The 14,771-nt window shown below is 37.7% G+C and overlaps 1 protein-coding gene across 2 annotated transcripts in view; it reads right to left on the reverse strand.

The window, feature by feature from the left end:
• The window catches only part of cacna1da (calcium voltage-gated channel subunit alpha1 Da), a 70,828-nt gene that overhangs the window by 37,594 nt on the left and 18,463 nt on the right, over nt 1-14,771 (reverse strand). For both annotated transcript variants that reach the window (XM_014987479.2, XM_014987477.2), the window contains exons 4-14: nt 12,283-12,455; nt 11,628-11,780; nt 10,141-10,337; nt 9,161-9,264; nt 6,374-6,543; nt 5,072-5,146; nt 2,542-2,629; nt 2,388-2,414; nt 1,882-2,042; nt 693-918; nt 391-598 (exon numbers count right to left, since the gene is read on the reverse strand). In XM_014987479.2, the coding sequence (XP_014842965.2) occupies nt 391-598; nt 693-918; nt 1,882-2,042; nt 2,388-2,414; nt 2,542-2,629; nt 5,072-5,146; nt 6,374-6,543; nt 9,161-9,264; nt 10,141-10,337; nt 11,628-11,780; nt 12,283-12,455 (1,582 nt within the window). The remainder of the gene's footprint in view (nt 1-390; nt 599-692; nt 919-1,881; nt 2,043-2,387; nt 2,415-2,541; nt 2,630-5,071; nt 5,147-6,373; nt 6,544-9,160; nt 9,265-10,140; nt 10,338-11,627; nt 11,781-12,282; nt 12,456-14,771) is intronic.

Here is a 14,771-nt window from a genome sequence, read left to right on the forward strand (position 1 = left end):
TTAGTTTCAGAAATATTTCAAACGCTGCGTGATTTGAATATCAATTCTCTTCTGTTTTCCACTGCCTGTAGCACAGAGTCAACATTTGTCAGCAATAAACTTCATATAAATTCTGGAAAAAAAAAGATGCTTTTAAATGTGCTGCACCTAAAGTCAGAACTTAAAAGACAGGAAATGAAGGATATGGTCTAGTATAGATCCCAAAGATCTCAATAACTTGGAGGCTGAAACATGTAATTGTAATGTCATTTGAATGAAATGCCAACATTGTGTAGTTTGATTGTTGAAAGTTGTTGTGCCTTATTTATATTTATGTTGTTCAGGGTAATATCGAAAAAAAAAAGACTCTAAACAAGCTTCTCAGATAAAGTTTAATCATAAAATAATTACCTGAAACACAGTGAGGAGGGCTTGGGGAAAGTTGTCAAAGGTGCTTCTCTTCGTCTGGGTTTCGTCAAAGTTGAACTTCCCACCAAACACCTGCATGCCCAGCAGGGAGAAGATGATGATGAAGAGGAAGAGGAGCAGCAGCAGGGAAGCAATGGATTTCATTGAGTTGAGCAGAGATGCCACCAGGTTACTCAGAGACTGCCAGTGCCTGTGAGGGCCGATTGAAACAAGAGATTACCTGAATAAATAAACAGCACAGCGGGGAGACACACCAACAGACACGAGTAACAAAATAAACTCACCGCGTGACCTTAAAGATCCTCAGGAGACGGACGCAGCGAAACACAGAAATCCCAAGAGGAGACATGATTTCCAGCTCGACCAGAATGGTTTCAGTGATTCCTCCGCACACCACAAAGCAGTCAAAGCGGTTGAACAAGGACACAAAGTAGGCTTGGAGTCCCAGACTGTACATCTTCACTAACATTTCACATGTGAAGAGGGCCAGCAGCACCTTGTTCGCCACATCTGAAATAAAAACATCATTTCAACCTTCAGAAAGACACTGTCAATTTGATTTGATGGAATTAATCAATTTGACTTTAATTTTCATTAATCAGAAAAAATACTTAAGCATCTTTTCATTGAGAACTCAGTGTGACTACATAACTACAGTATGGATTTAAACTTGCTTGATTAAAAACACAATAAACAATGAAAGGAGGAAGTTTTCAACAAAAATTTAGTGTAAGTATATGTATATTTCTTTGTTCTCTTACTGTAACCGATATTATTTTGTATCATATGGATGTCTCTTAAACATAAAAAACATGCTTTGTGTGAGATAAAAAAAAAACAAACATTAAGGAGTAAGACGTAAGACGTAAGACTGGCCGGTGCACAGCTGAGTGTAGATCGATATGACAAATTAAACATCCACATCATTGTTACCCAAGCTGCTGTATCGGGCTAACCTGGTTAGCAGTGATTATCACAATCTTTTGATCTCAACCTTTCTTTCTCCCAGCCTTTCATTCTTTCATCCCTCCTCCATCCCTTCTTTTATCTCCATCTCTTTCACACCTTCATCCTTATCTTCCTCATCCCTTTCATCCCTCCTTGCTAGCTTCATTTGCTCTTGTTAACACTCTTCACTATCTTGTTTCATCCCTCTCATCCCACATCTGTACGAACTTCATTCCTCCCCTATTATCTCTGTTATTTCTAATCCCTATTTATCTCATCCTCCATCCATCCTAATCTTTTCATCCCTCTCTGTTTTTCATGTTTCTCATCCTCTACTATATATTGTCCATCATCTCTACTTTGTATTATTTGCTCTGTTTTTCTCTAGGTACCAGTTGGAGAAAGCATTTATAAAACATTTACCCAGATTATCATTAAAAAATCCTCAAATCTCCCCCAAACAATTTAAAAGTAGTGATGTGGTTCTTGTTAGAAGACAGACATGTCTATGCATGCAGATCGTACCCTGAACTTGTGTTAACCACAGAGGCTGGTTGTAATGCTCCGATGAGATGGTGAGCGTGTTGAGGAACACCAGGATGATGACCAGCCAGTAAAAAGGTACCGACTTCACAGCCAAACGGCACTTCCTGCGGCAGAACCTGTTCCAGCGGCGCCAGCGCCGACTACAAGAGGAGAGGGTATGATAAATAAAACCTTAAGTTAAGAAAATACACACCATGCAGTCTTGATACTACAGCGCAAGCCTCCAGGGGACTGTGTGAGTAGAATTTTGCAAGTCACACTGAACAGCAAATGAGCTAAAAACACGGAGTAAGGCTTTTCTATAAAAATACTTTACGGTACATGCTGACCTTATGAAAGCTGCTAATTTATCATCCCCAGAAAATAAAGAAACTCATTATGTATAAAGTAAAGCAAGAGCCGCTAACAGGCTAATAGTCACATACGATCACAACTTATACCAGAAGCTTTGTACACTAGAAGATGTACCTAAAACATATACTGACCTGAACTTTGACTTTGAGATTTTCTGACTGAAAGAAAAAACAAAAATTAGTTTACAAAACTGCTAGGAGTACTGAGAGATAAAAGTTGTGAAATCCCATTGTGAGTTAGAGGTTTAAAGCAATGTGGACTAGCTGCAGGTTGCTCTGTACTGACCACAAAGGTCCACAGCAGGGTGTCTTTTCATCCTCCCCGTTCTGATTCTCGGTGTTCACAGACTCTGTTTCACTGGCTGGAACGCTCGCTGCAGCAGCACACAGAACAACCATTAGCAACTATAAAATCACATGCTGATTGTTTTTTTTTTTTTTTTTAAATCATACAAACCACACCAAAAAGTGCAAACAGAAATAAAATTCTTAATCCACGTAATTCTTAAAGTTTAAATAAAATCTGGAAAGTGTTCGATCACTGCTGAACAGTAAATATAAGACAGTCAAAGATCTCTGATTGTGCAACAAGAGCATCCATAGAGACAAAAAGGAGCAGCTGTGTTTCTGTCATCATCAGTATCATCCTGAAGGCGCTGCAAGGCAGTCATGTTACAGGCAAATACACAGCTGCTGTACCAGGGACAACCAATACTAAAAAAAATAAACGAATAAAAATAACATGGAAGACATTGGAGAGAGTAGGTCGGAGCTCCTATCACTTCTCTTTGAAATGCTGCTACACTTGATTTACTATGATATAAACACAGACTGTGGCGACACTCGATGAGTCGTGTGAAATGTCTCGGCTCTTAAATTCAGGTGCTTCTGCTGAGCTTATGTGGGGAAGTTGTCTTTGATTGCTGAGCTTTCAGACAGCTTTCAGCTCTGAAAACAGTGCTGGCTGCTGGAGTCGTGATCTGGGTTTAGCCCCGTTTCCCATATTCAGACTTCTGCTTTTAAACTAGGGCACACGGTGTTAAGTATGTTAAGTGGCTGCTAGTGTGTACAGATCTATTATCACAAAAAAAAATAGTCTCATTTATTGGCTGACATGTAAGGTTAAGGGAAAGGATATGGAAGTGAAGGTGTACTCTTTAGGCTGTCCAGTAGTAAACCATGCACAGTGACAAACATACAGTAAATCAGTCTGTGCTGATTTTATAAGTAATATAGTTCTATTATTAGTAAAAAAACACATGAGGAAATTTTCATCTTGAAAAGTTTTGACTGTGGATCACATTGCTGAAATCTCAAAAATACAAGTTTATTCCCAATCAGTGAATGCATTGTGTCGAGTTGATAACAACATCTACAATCCTCAGTGATATTACTAATTAAAAAGGACCTAATTTAGCTATTTTTAGCTCCAGCGAGGAGTTTAAAGGAAGTCAGAGGAAGCAGAGATGAAACAGGGTATTTTCATTCAAGCTGTTTGAGAGAAAAACGTTATGCAGATAGCAGGAAGGCTGTATGAGGGCTTCACCTTCTATCTTTTATGGAACATGCTGGATTTGGAAAACTCGGGAGTCTTTTGGAAATCTCACAGTTAAGATAAGGGTCAACATTTTGCATATTCCCAGAATAAAAGAGAAGGATGCTATTTTTGTGATGCTAACCACACTAACAGCACAACTTACTGTTAGTGAAGGCCGTTTGGAAGATTGAACTCATTTGTCAATGTTTTAGCAAAACTCTTTTTTTTCAGTGACAAAGCTCTATGTAAACCATAGCCACTTAAATTAAAAAGGAATGTACATTTAAAGCTGCTTCTACTGTATATAGTCTTAAATAATAGTTCTTAAAAAGGAAAGAAATCAGAATCTGTCAGAATTGGTATCACAAGGCCAAAGCTTTTCAAAAACTGGAAACTGGAATCAGTATCAAAGCTTATAATGATGCATTTAAAATGATCTGTGTTGTCAGCATGTAAATTGAGGAGCTGTGCTTAAGGTTAGTGTTTATACAACTGACTTTACAGCATCAGCAGCAAAAGGTTAGAGGTTTTAAAAGTTTTATCTATCTCAAAGACATCTGGCCTCAACATGTCCCCTCAAGGTAGAATGAATAAAGTACCCTAATTATCTTGATATGCTTTGGTTAATAGGAACTGCATTTCGCCTGAGCCTGCAGCATATGGCGCAAAGTAATATCAGCCACTCATCTTTTCAACGCTTTCGGGTTTTTACTATAATCATTTAAGAAATGTAATTCCAATTTGTGCCATCTGGCTATGAGATTGGATCTTAGCTTGTGTTACAGCATGTATCTGCATATAAATATCCCATTTAAGAAAGTTATTTTTAACATATAAAAATAAGTGTCCCATCCAAAGGGGGAAAACTATCTCTCTCCCTTTCTAAAAAATAAGGGCCGGGATGTAAAATATGAGTTTTCAAGCATATTCTCTGTCTTTATTCTACAATAAACTCTCTTTTTTAAGAAACTAAAGAGAGTTTGTTTCACCAACAGATACAAAAAACAAAACACAAAAGGATAAGAATAAAAAGTATTGTTATATATTGTGAGGTAGCAGATCACCAGAGATAATTTGTTTTTCATTTGTTTTGTAGGGATACCATGCTATTTTCAGTAATTCAGCATTTTCCAAGAACAATCCATACCTAAAACTGTTACTAAATATCAGCACAGGTTATTTGTTTACATCATGTGATAAAAACAACAGACACATACAGATTGGGCACACACAGACACACTAAGCTTGAGAACACTGGAGGGAGAACCACAGGATTTACCATGAGTGTCGGACGACTGGCTGAACCACCCAAACCTTCCTTTCTTCTTCTCGGTGAGGTCAGCCAGAGTCACCCCTTCATGTGCAATGCATGCAAGCCCCCATGCATTCAGACACAACGGCACAGCAGAGGGACATGGGGAGGGCGGGGAAGAGGGCGAGAATGGGCTGCTATCAAAATGGGTCAGAGCAGACAAGCACCACAGGACAACAACAGTATTCAAAATATCAATATCCAACAATGACAAAAGCAGCAGGAGTCAGACTGGACTGCAGACACTGAGTAGGGCAGAAGAACAACAACGGAGAGCAGTTAGTCACAGGAAGCATCTGGAAGTGACGAGGACCTGGACTAACATGCGAACATGTTAGCTGCAGGGACTCATGGAGACCCGACTGACACGTGAAGCTGGATGAAGATGGGATTTTTGAGCAGAAAAAGGTGTGGAACATCAGCCTTCTGGGAAAATATTCAGAGTAACGCTGCATGTGAAACTTAAAAAGTAATATAGAATGAGAAACTGAGCAATGGGTGTGGCAATCGCAGTTGGAGCTCATGAATGAATATGCAAATGATGCAATAAGCTGTAATCACCATTATCAAAGATGAGGTGAGGCCAAAGCATGTTGTCGCTTCTGCATCATGTTTTGGAACTTAAAGAAAGAAGATCTGGATTGAGAGTTTTTCTTCCGCTAAAGTCATTTGTCAGATTTTTTCCTCTCTGATGGGATTATATAGTTTGTCGAGATTTAGCACAAGCAAAACTCACTGGTCTAAAAAAGTCCTAAGATTAGCTGTGGAAATGTAAAAGGGCCTTAAAACAAAACTCAAAGATGTCAGTCATTTTCTATATTTAGTTAAATGCTCTGGAAAACACCTCAAATATTTACAAAATATTTTTGGACACTTTTCTTAAATAATTGTGATGATTATGAAGCTGAGCTGACAGCAACACACTTCTTTAAATTCCTGAAAATATTCAGGAGTGTGTAAGCTTTAATTTAACTATATATTATTGGCAAAAAATTTAAAAGAATGTGATTTATTTTATTCTACCTGATGGTCATTTTCTAACATCCTGAGTTCAGCTTTTTCTTTGCACATCTTGTGTTTGAAGAGCCTCGTTTGCCTGTAGGTTTTAGCGCAACAAGTTCATTTGGTCACCAGGAAATGTGCCACTCCGTAAGTGAAGCCCAAAGCTTTCATGCCAACAAAAAAATGAATGCTCCTGAATATTTTCCTTAATAATCCAAGTTCAGCAATGTTCTTGTGAGAGAGAGGAAGCAGAGGACGGTTGCTTACGGTTTCTCTTGCTCCCCTCCTCAGCCTCGTCCTCGTTGTCAGGGTCAATATCTTCAGCCTGAGTGATCCAGTCCAGGTAGCCCTTCAGGTCCTCCTCCAGCTGCTGCTTCTCACGCAGCTTCTGGAAGTCTCCTCGAGCTTTAGCTTTCTCTCTCTCCTTAGAGAACTCTCTGCAATATGGAAGCAGCAATCATAGACAAAAACAAACATACACATACAAAGATGGGCATGAGTTAATGCAAACACAAAGAAAAACAAGCGTTCACAGCAAACAAGAGCGGCTCTTTCACACACAACAGAATATCTGTGTTTTCTAGCATTAAATTATCTGATTTATTGTTTTTTGGGGGTTTTTTGGGCATGGCTTAACATTTCAGTTTGTGTTTTTCTGAACTCTTGCCACTGGAGGGAGATGCGCACCTTACAGAGACGGCACAGTGCTATAAATAGAGTCCAGCAATATAGTAGCATATCCTTGAGGCGATCGTCTTAATCATACAGAAATGGTAAATTTCTACAGACAGTTTTATAAAAACATGCAACACTCATATTAAATAATAGCGTATAGGAATTATTAAATAGTGAAACTATGAAAGAAGAAAAATGTTTATACTAAGACAAATACACATTTAGGCTGCTGTAATGACTAAGTTAAATACCTGACAATTACGCAATATTTAGGTGACTAAAGCACAAGGCGCAATGAGAAATGACCTAGCCAGTGAGGAGGCTGCTCAAAAACGTTAGAAGTAAAGTAAGCGAAAAGATAACATCAATTTAAAACCATCTACAGGAACTCCTCGTCCACCTGGTGTGACAGCTCTGTCAACCTTAATGGATTTCTAAAAAAGGAAAATTAAACTCTCCTTCCTACTGGTCAACCAGCTAGAGTTAAATCTACTGTAACACCCCGCCCGGCGCTGCAGCGGCGGGAAAGCAAACCAGGCTTTGAGAGAGCTTAGGAGCGCAGAGGGAGTGAAGGGCGAGGAACAAGATTAATTTTTCTCTCAGGAGATGACTGGGTTTGGGACAGGCTGAAGGCAGAAATGTTCACAATGCAGCTGTCATAGACAGGATGTAAGAGTTCAGAATCAAAACAGCCAAGAAATTTACCAGCACTTTACAGGTGAATTAGAATATTTCTGAAATGTTTAGTAATTAGATTACTGAAATGAAATAATATAGATTTAATGCATGGTTGTATTTTGACATGCTTTTTTATGTTAATGGTGAACATTATGGCTTATAGCTAATGGAAACAGATAAAAAAAAACACCAATAAATTTTCAGCACAAAAATATCACCTTCCCGAAAAACATGTTCAATGAATAGAATCATAAACAAGATTGTTGATTGTTGATAATTCTCCAGGTGAAGTCACTGACATGCTACATGAGCAGCATTAGCCACAAAGTGTCACTGGTGAAGAGGTTTACAGAGTGTTGTCACATAGTGTACCAATGGGAAGTTCAGTGGAAGGAAAAGCTGTGGTATAAAAAGTTGTTCAAATAACAGTGATAATAACAATAGCACTAAGAAGCCTGTGAAGCAAAGCCCATGCAAATGTGTGAGGTAGATTCACTAAGTGTGGGCTGTGGCTGGACTCTGTGCTTCAAGAGTCACAATCCAAGACATGGGCAACAACTGTTTATGCTTCATCCAAATAAATTTAACTTAAAGTTAAGTTGAATTCAAAAATGTGATGGAAAAAGGTGGAAGTTAAAACAAATGCTGACTAAGTGTGATTGACTGCCCAGGAAAGTAGCCTGAATGAAATCCCATAGAGAAAATATAAGATGAGATGAGGAACGCAAGATGTTGACTTGCTGAAGGTTTCTGCAAACTGGGCTCAACTAACACAACAGCAGAGCCACAGGCGGCTTGCCTCCATGTTATGCCACATTGATCCAGTAATTCATGCAAGAAAAGCCTCAACAAAGTATCAAGTAATAGCAGTTCAACCTTTTGGTATAAAACACATTTTATACTGATTTACAGAACCTGAACATTGGCTTTTAGTAGCTATAACCGACAATGTTCAAAATTAATATAAGTTTCTTGAAATATATCACTATATAACTAGGCCTGTCACAATAAACAATAAATCAATTAATCACATGATAAATTAAAAGACACTCAATAATTTAAATTTTCTTGATTTATTGTTTTTCTCTTTTCTCTTTTTTTTTTTTTTTTTTTTTTTACCAAAAACTGAATGATAAAAAAGTATTGTCATGTTTTGGTCTCAACTATCCCTTATGAAAGATCATTTTGTTTACATAGACTTCATAAATCATTTTATTTGTTGTTTCCTTTCTTTATTTTGGATATTTCATATGTCTTCCATTTCCACTGTTTAAATGTTTATAGTAATTTAAAGTTAATTGATCCTTGAGAATGAGTTATTGCATTATTATGCCATTATTACTAGAATGTGCCTTTATTCTGCAGGTCAGCTATTAATTTATCATAATTTTACCATAACAATGGTAAACTGATTTATTATCCCAAACAGAGAAACATGCTTTCCACACTGCAAACCAAATCCACCGCACACGCTGCGTCTTACCCACTTAGCACACCTAACACAAGGTTTAACACGAAAAAGGAGCCCAGTATAATCAGGCTGACAAAGTAAATCCACGGCGTTTCAAATCCGATGGCATCGTTGACCTACAGGAGCCGAGAGCAGCCAGTTAACAGACACAGACACAAAGAGAAAACAGAGAACCTCCAGCTCACAAAAGAGCAGAAAGCCCCTGTCTTCAAAGAGAAAAAGGCTCTTACCCGCTCAACACACCCAAAACCAGGTTAAGAACGAAAAAGGAGCCGAAGATCACAAGACTGACAAAGTAAACCCAAGGAAGCTCAAAGCCCATAGCATCGTTCATCTGGAAAAGCAAACATGGGAGGAGAAGAAGAGAAGAGAGAAAAGAGGAAAAATGGAGTAAAATCAGCGGAAAAGACAGAATCAAGCTGAAAAAGTCATCTGTCTTCAAGGAGACATACTACAAAACTCATTTTAATTGTTCTAGCTTTCTTTGCTGCATTGCTTCTTTAACATAGTATCTCATTTCATTTAGGTGATAATGAACATTGTGAAAAAGCTCTAGAAACCTCCTCTTCCCCTTTTCCTGTGAAAAGATGTTGCATTAATCCAGTTTTGGTATAAGCTATTCTTGTTTCAGCTTTTATTTAAAAATTGGTGATCGAGTCGTAATCTTTACTCAATGTTATGAGATGTATTTTAAAACTTTTACTTTATAGTTGTTACATGACAAAATGTAAAAAAGGTCAAGGATTAAAAACCTGAGGAAAAAACAACTGTGAAGTCTAGGATTTATAGGGATGATACCACAATTACATTGTTTTAACTGCTAGATAACTATTAGGCAACTTAAATCTGTCTATCTACTTAATATATTTAGACACAACTTCCAGTAATCAGTATTTCACTATCTATGACATATTAGAGTCATCGACATAAATGAATTAAAATAAATTATTGTGCAAGATTGTATAAATCGACCATAATATGTCTCTTTTAAAACAGATCACAGAAGAATATTGATAGTGCCAGTTGAGTAGTAATAGGTTGATGAATGTGTTGAGTCATTTAGCCAATCAATCACATGCGAGTGATAAAAGGTGCCTCAGGAAATGATCATCACCTTCATCATCACCCTGTCAGTCACATTACTGTGGTTGAGGATGCATCAGTGTGTCAGTCGCAGGTTATCAAGATGTAAGGCCAGAGCAGTACTCACCCAGTAGAGCACGTCTGTCCAGCCCTCCATGGTGATGCACTGAAACACCGTCAGCATGGCAAACAGAAAGTTGTCGAAGTTGGTGATGCCCCCGTTGGGGCCGTGCCAGCCTTCTCTGCACTGTGTGCCGTTGATGGGGCATTGGCGCCCGTGCCCTGAGATCGCACAGGGAGCTGGATCCTCCTCTGCTATCAAATCTGCAGAAAGACACAGTCAGTCATCGTTAGATGAAGGTAAGTCACCTTCACTTTTGATTTCTAGCCTCAGCTTACATTTAGCGTTAAGAAGGCCACATGCAGACATGAAAACAAAGCATCATTCTGATTTACAGAAAAGATATTCTGTCATACTGTTACTAAGCCATGTTTTTTTTCTAATAGATTAATGAGTTTCTGTGTTTTCTGTCTGGTAATGCTGTAAACAGTTCCACGTGGGAACAAGGAAAGGTTAAAAAGTTGTGCTTTTAGGATTCCAGTGAATGAGAAGCATAATTAATAAATGTACAAAACATTAAACAGTACTGAAAATATAATACATTCTTGGAGGGTTTTGCCAGCATATTGACAAATCATCCAGGAGTTTAAATGAACCAAGAACAACATCTGAGACACTGCAGGCCTCATTTGACTTGATTAGGGTTTTCTTCATGATTAAACATTGAGACAGAGATTCGCCAAATTTGCATCCATGAGAGACATTCAAGGTCAAAACAACAGCTAACAAAAAGAACACAAAGGGCCGTGCTAGATTTCCTAAAAGAAAAAAATAAATAAAAATAAAAGCTTTTTAAGGATCAATGAAAACATTCTTTCAATTTTAAAAAAAAAAAGGTGTTCATTAAGTCTTATTCCGTATGAAACTAAACTGATCAAAAAATAACAAACAATATCAGCAACCAAGGTAAGGACTAGCTTTGTTGCTCCAGGACTAACAACCATAAAACCTGTTCCCTAGCAGACAACTCTGGACAATAGTTATCAGGAGGACGCCACCAAGTCCACCTCTTGATAACTCAGGTTTTGGCAACTTTAAAGCTTATTTTTCTTGGCATTTCAGGCATTCCATATGAAAAAGTTTGTTTTCATTTAAAAGTGGCTTTTTGTATTCTCTCAGGCTCATTTTGTCTGATATTAAGACTTGTTTAATTATCAAAAACAGAAGGAATGGTCAAGAGGGCAAAATGCACTGCTTATGAACTCCCTTACGAAGAAAATGAAATACATAAAAATGTATTAAAGTAAGCTGAATTGTCACAACTACAGTCTTTTGATCATTATAAAATAAAACTGGAGACAACTTGAAGCAAGTCACATGTGTTTAGCAAATCCTTTAAGTTTGTCACTATGATGTCATGATTCACTGAAATAAATGTAGAAAGAGCCTCAACATGTGTTTTTGGTAAGGAAAGCAGAAAAAGCTGTTCAAACGCTACATTGACTGAAAATCGGGTTTGCTTTTATGAGTAAAAGAAAACCAAGAGGTCTCACCTGTGCCGCCTATATAGCAGGTTGCATGCATTTTACCGATGAAAAGCTCCAGGCCAATAATGGCATAGATGATGATGACAAACAAGACAAGGAGGGCAATGTGCAGCAGAGGAACCATGGCTTTAATGATGGAGTTCAACACCACCTGTAAACCTAAGCAAAAATGAAAAACAAACATATGATAAAATGATGAGCTCTTATATTTTTGTTTCTTACTCCTAAATTTTTACATAAGTAGCACCAGATGGTAAAGTTTCAACCCTGCGGGGAATACAAGAAAAACATTTATGCAAATCTTGATGGCTTGGGTCATAAAACTGAACCTTCAGCACCCTGTGGTGTTTATTAGGTAAAAATATATATTATTATAGCAGTGCAACACTAGTTTAAGTGTAAACTACATCAAAGTGCATTTAATGGAACCCATATACTTTTATTAAACCTTTAAAACCTTTAATCTCGTTTTGCTTTAACATACTGAACCCTGAAGTGTTGATGAAGATACTGAATAGATGTTTTTGGTAAACAGTCTGCAGGGTCTGAACATTTACTGTCTGCACTTGCCATGAGGATTTATTCACCTTCTGTTTTGTTCTGAATAAGGAAATTAAACTGTTTCACACAAAAACATGCAGAGTATCTGTAGAAAACGTACTGGGTACTCCTGAGACCAGCCGCAGGGGTCGCAGCACACGGAAGGCTCGAAGGGCTTTAACGTCAAATCCACCGGGCTTACCCCCGTGGCCATGCGTCGACGGATGGCTACTTTCTCCGTCACCTTCTCCCTTCTCATCTTTGGTCAAAAATTCCAAGACAACACTGAAGAGTCTGCAACCAAAAACAAGTTTCCTCTATCAATTTCTTCAGGACAGTAAATGCAGCATTTTTGTGTTTCAGCTTTATTTAAACACTATTTGATGAGGCCAAAAAAAACGGACATCAGATATTATGATTCATCTATAATTCAGGTCACTTCTGAAGAAATGTTAAGATGAATATTTGGCTTCTTTAGCTCCACACTAGTTGTTGAAATCATGGCTATATTAAACAGGAGATAATTGTTTTCAAAATATTACTGCTGGGCAATAAAACAATTTAAATATTTTATAAAGAAATAAAATTGCATCTTAGACACTGGATTGATCATTTGAGTCTATATCACTATAAATATTGAAATTGTTCAGATGTATCAGTTGTGTATCTAAAAAACAGTAGAAAAGCAAATACATTCAATAACTGCTTCCTACTACGGACTCAGAGCAGAATCAGAATTTCACAATGAAGAAGGACACTTTGTTACACTCACTTAGACATTTCTCACCTAGCCAGGAGGGGGAAATCATTTTTGACTTATCACATGCAAGCTGTGGAGTAAAAGCAGTGAATGAAGCTGCTGGTAGGAGCTGGAAGAAGTTCTGATGGCCTTTAAGCACAGTCTGCTCCAACTTATGCTCCACTGAGTCACAGCTGCTGGACTAAACGTCCGCCAGTCGGCGTTTCACAAGTCATCGGCTCAAGCTCACACATTGACAACTTTCTTTTATTGATGAAACCACAGAAGAGCCAAGCCTTTAGCAGTTGAAGCATCTTTTATGAAGGTTTTCAAACACCCGTTAAAGTCTAGTTGATAAATATAGTTGAGCCTTTTTCTAGTAACATAAAGAGCACTTACTACACAAATCACTTGGTTTAACAGATAAGTTTCCATTGGTGAAATTGAAAGGTGGGAGACTGTTGACAGACATATTATCAATGATGAGTTCCACAAATCTACCCTAGCAAACAGAATAGCAAATAGAGAGAAAAAAAAGCATAAGAAGTGCAGTTTGCAATTTGACATAAACCATCAGGAGACAGAAAACATATGGAAGAAGGTTTTCTGATTAGATGAGATCCAAACTGTGGAGAAAAATACACCACACACACCCTGAACACAACATCCCGATAATAAAACAGACATTTTCCACCTTTTCTGTATAATGAAAATTTTCAGTTTCATACCCCTAAATATGTACAGCAGGATGAGGTGATCCTGCACACAGAGGTCAAATACAAACACAAAAAAACTATAACATTTTAAGGTTTTTGTTGGCTTTTACACACAGCTGCGTTTTTGTCTATCACATAGAACCCTACTTTATGTATTGAGGTGTTTGTGTTTTAAAGTGACAAAATACAAAAAGGAGTATGAATAATTTTACATTACACATACCTTTGTAGAAAATGTCTTTTCTTACTTTTTGTTATGACATTTAAGATTTTATCAGTGACATTTCAGCATAAATGATGTTCACTTGAAAACATTGTTGTTTCAGTGGAAAGTTGTACTCGTACCATTTGAAAAAGACCATTATCTTTATATTCCATCAAAACCATTTATCTGTTATAAACCATGACTCATCAAATGTTAAAGATGTCTCATTTGTGCACGCGTGCACTAAACCCTGTCAGAAAATGGACTGCACCTCTGACATCAGATACAAGCTGGATTATCTTGGTTTGTCATTTTGGTGGTTTACAGCTGCAAGAGTCACTCTTCATAGCAGAGGCAGCCTTCGTTGCATGTGACTGGATGGCAGATCAACACCGCATGCGGCACACAGACAGAGATCTGACCCAGCTACCCATCGGACTGTGCGTATTAGAGGAGAGATACAGGCAGGAGGAAAGGAAAGAAAGAGGAGGGTGGGGGGAAAAAGCTGTGATAAAGATGATAAGATGATAATGTGCAGGAGACAGGAAGAAGGGTGGAAAGGGTTGAGGAGCTAACAGCATGAACCATCAAAACTATGATATTAAAGAGGAAGATGTATTGGTTACCATCATCTTTTTTTATGTAATTTGAGGATCTTGTTTACAATACAATTGCAATGCAATAATTAAGGGCCAAGGTCACATTCTGCTGCGCTGCACCATTACATGGATAAAGATTCAAGCTTTAAAGGCATGCATCTGATGTTTCCATAACAGTGTGTACAAAGTGACAATTATTTGAGTAAACTAAAAACAACCATAAACTTATTTCAGTTTGGGAAATTTGTATTTCATATTTTGTGCTGGTTATTTTCAAGACTTGCTAATATTTATTTTTATTTGTCTTTCATTTATACATTCTAAGAAAATAACAATTTCTGCTTCCCTGTG

This window comes from Poecilia mexicana, unplaced genomic scaffold (genome assembly GCF_051168715.1).
Source record: "Poecilia mexicana isolate PSO_F unplaced genomic scaffold, ASM5116871v1 scaffold_5, whole genome shotgun sequence".
In the NCBI taxonomy this organism is placed as follows: domain Eukaryota; kingdom Metazoa; phylum Chordata; class Actinopteri; order Cyprinodontiformes; family Poeciliidae; genus Poecilia; species Poecilia mexicana.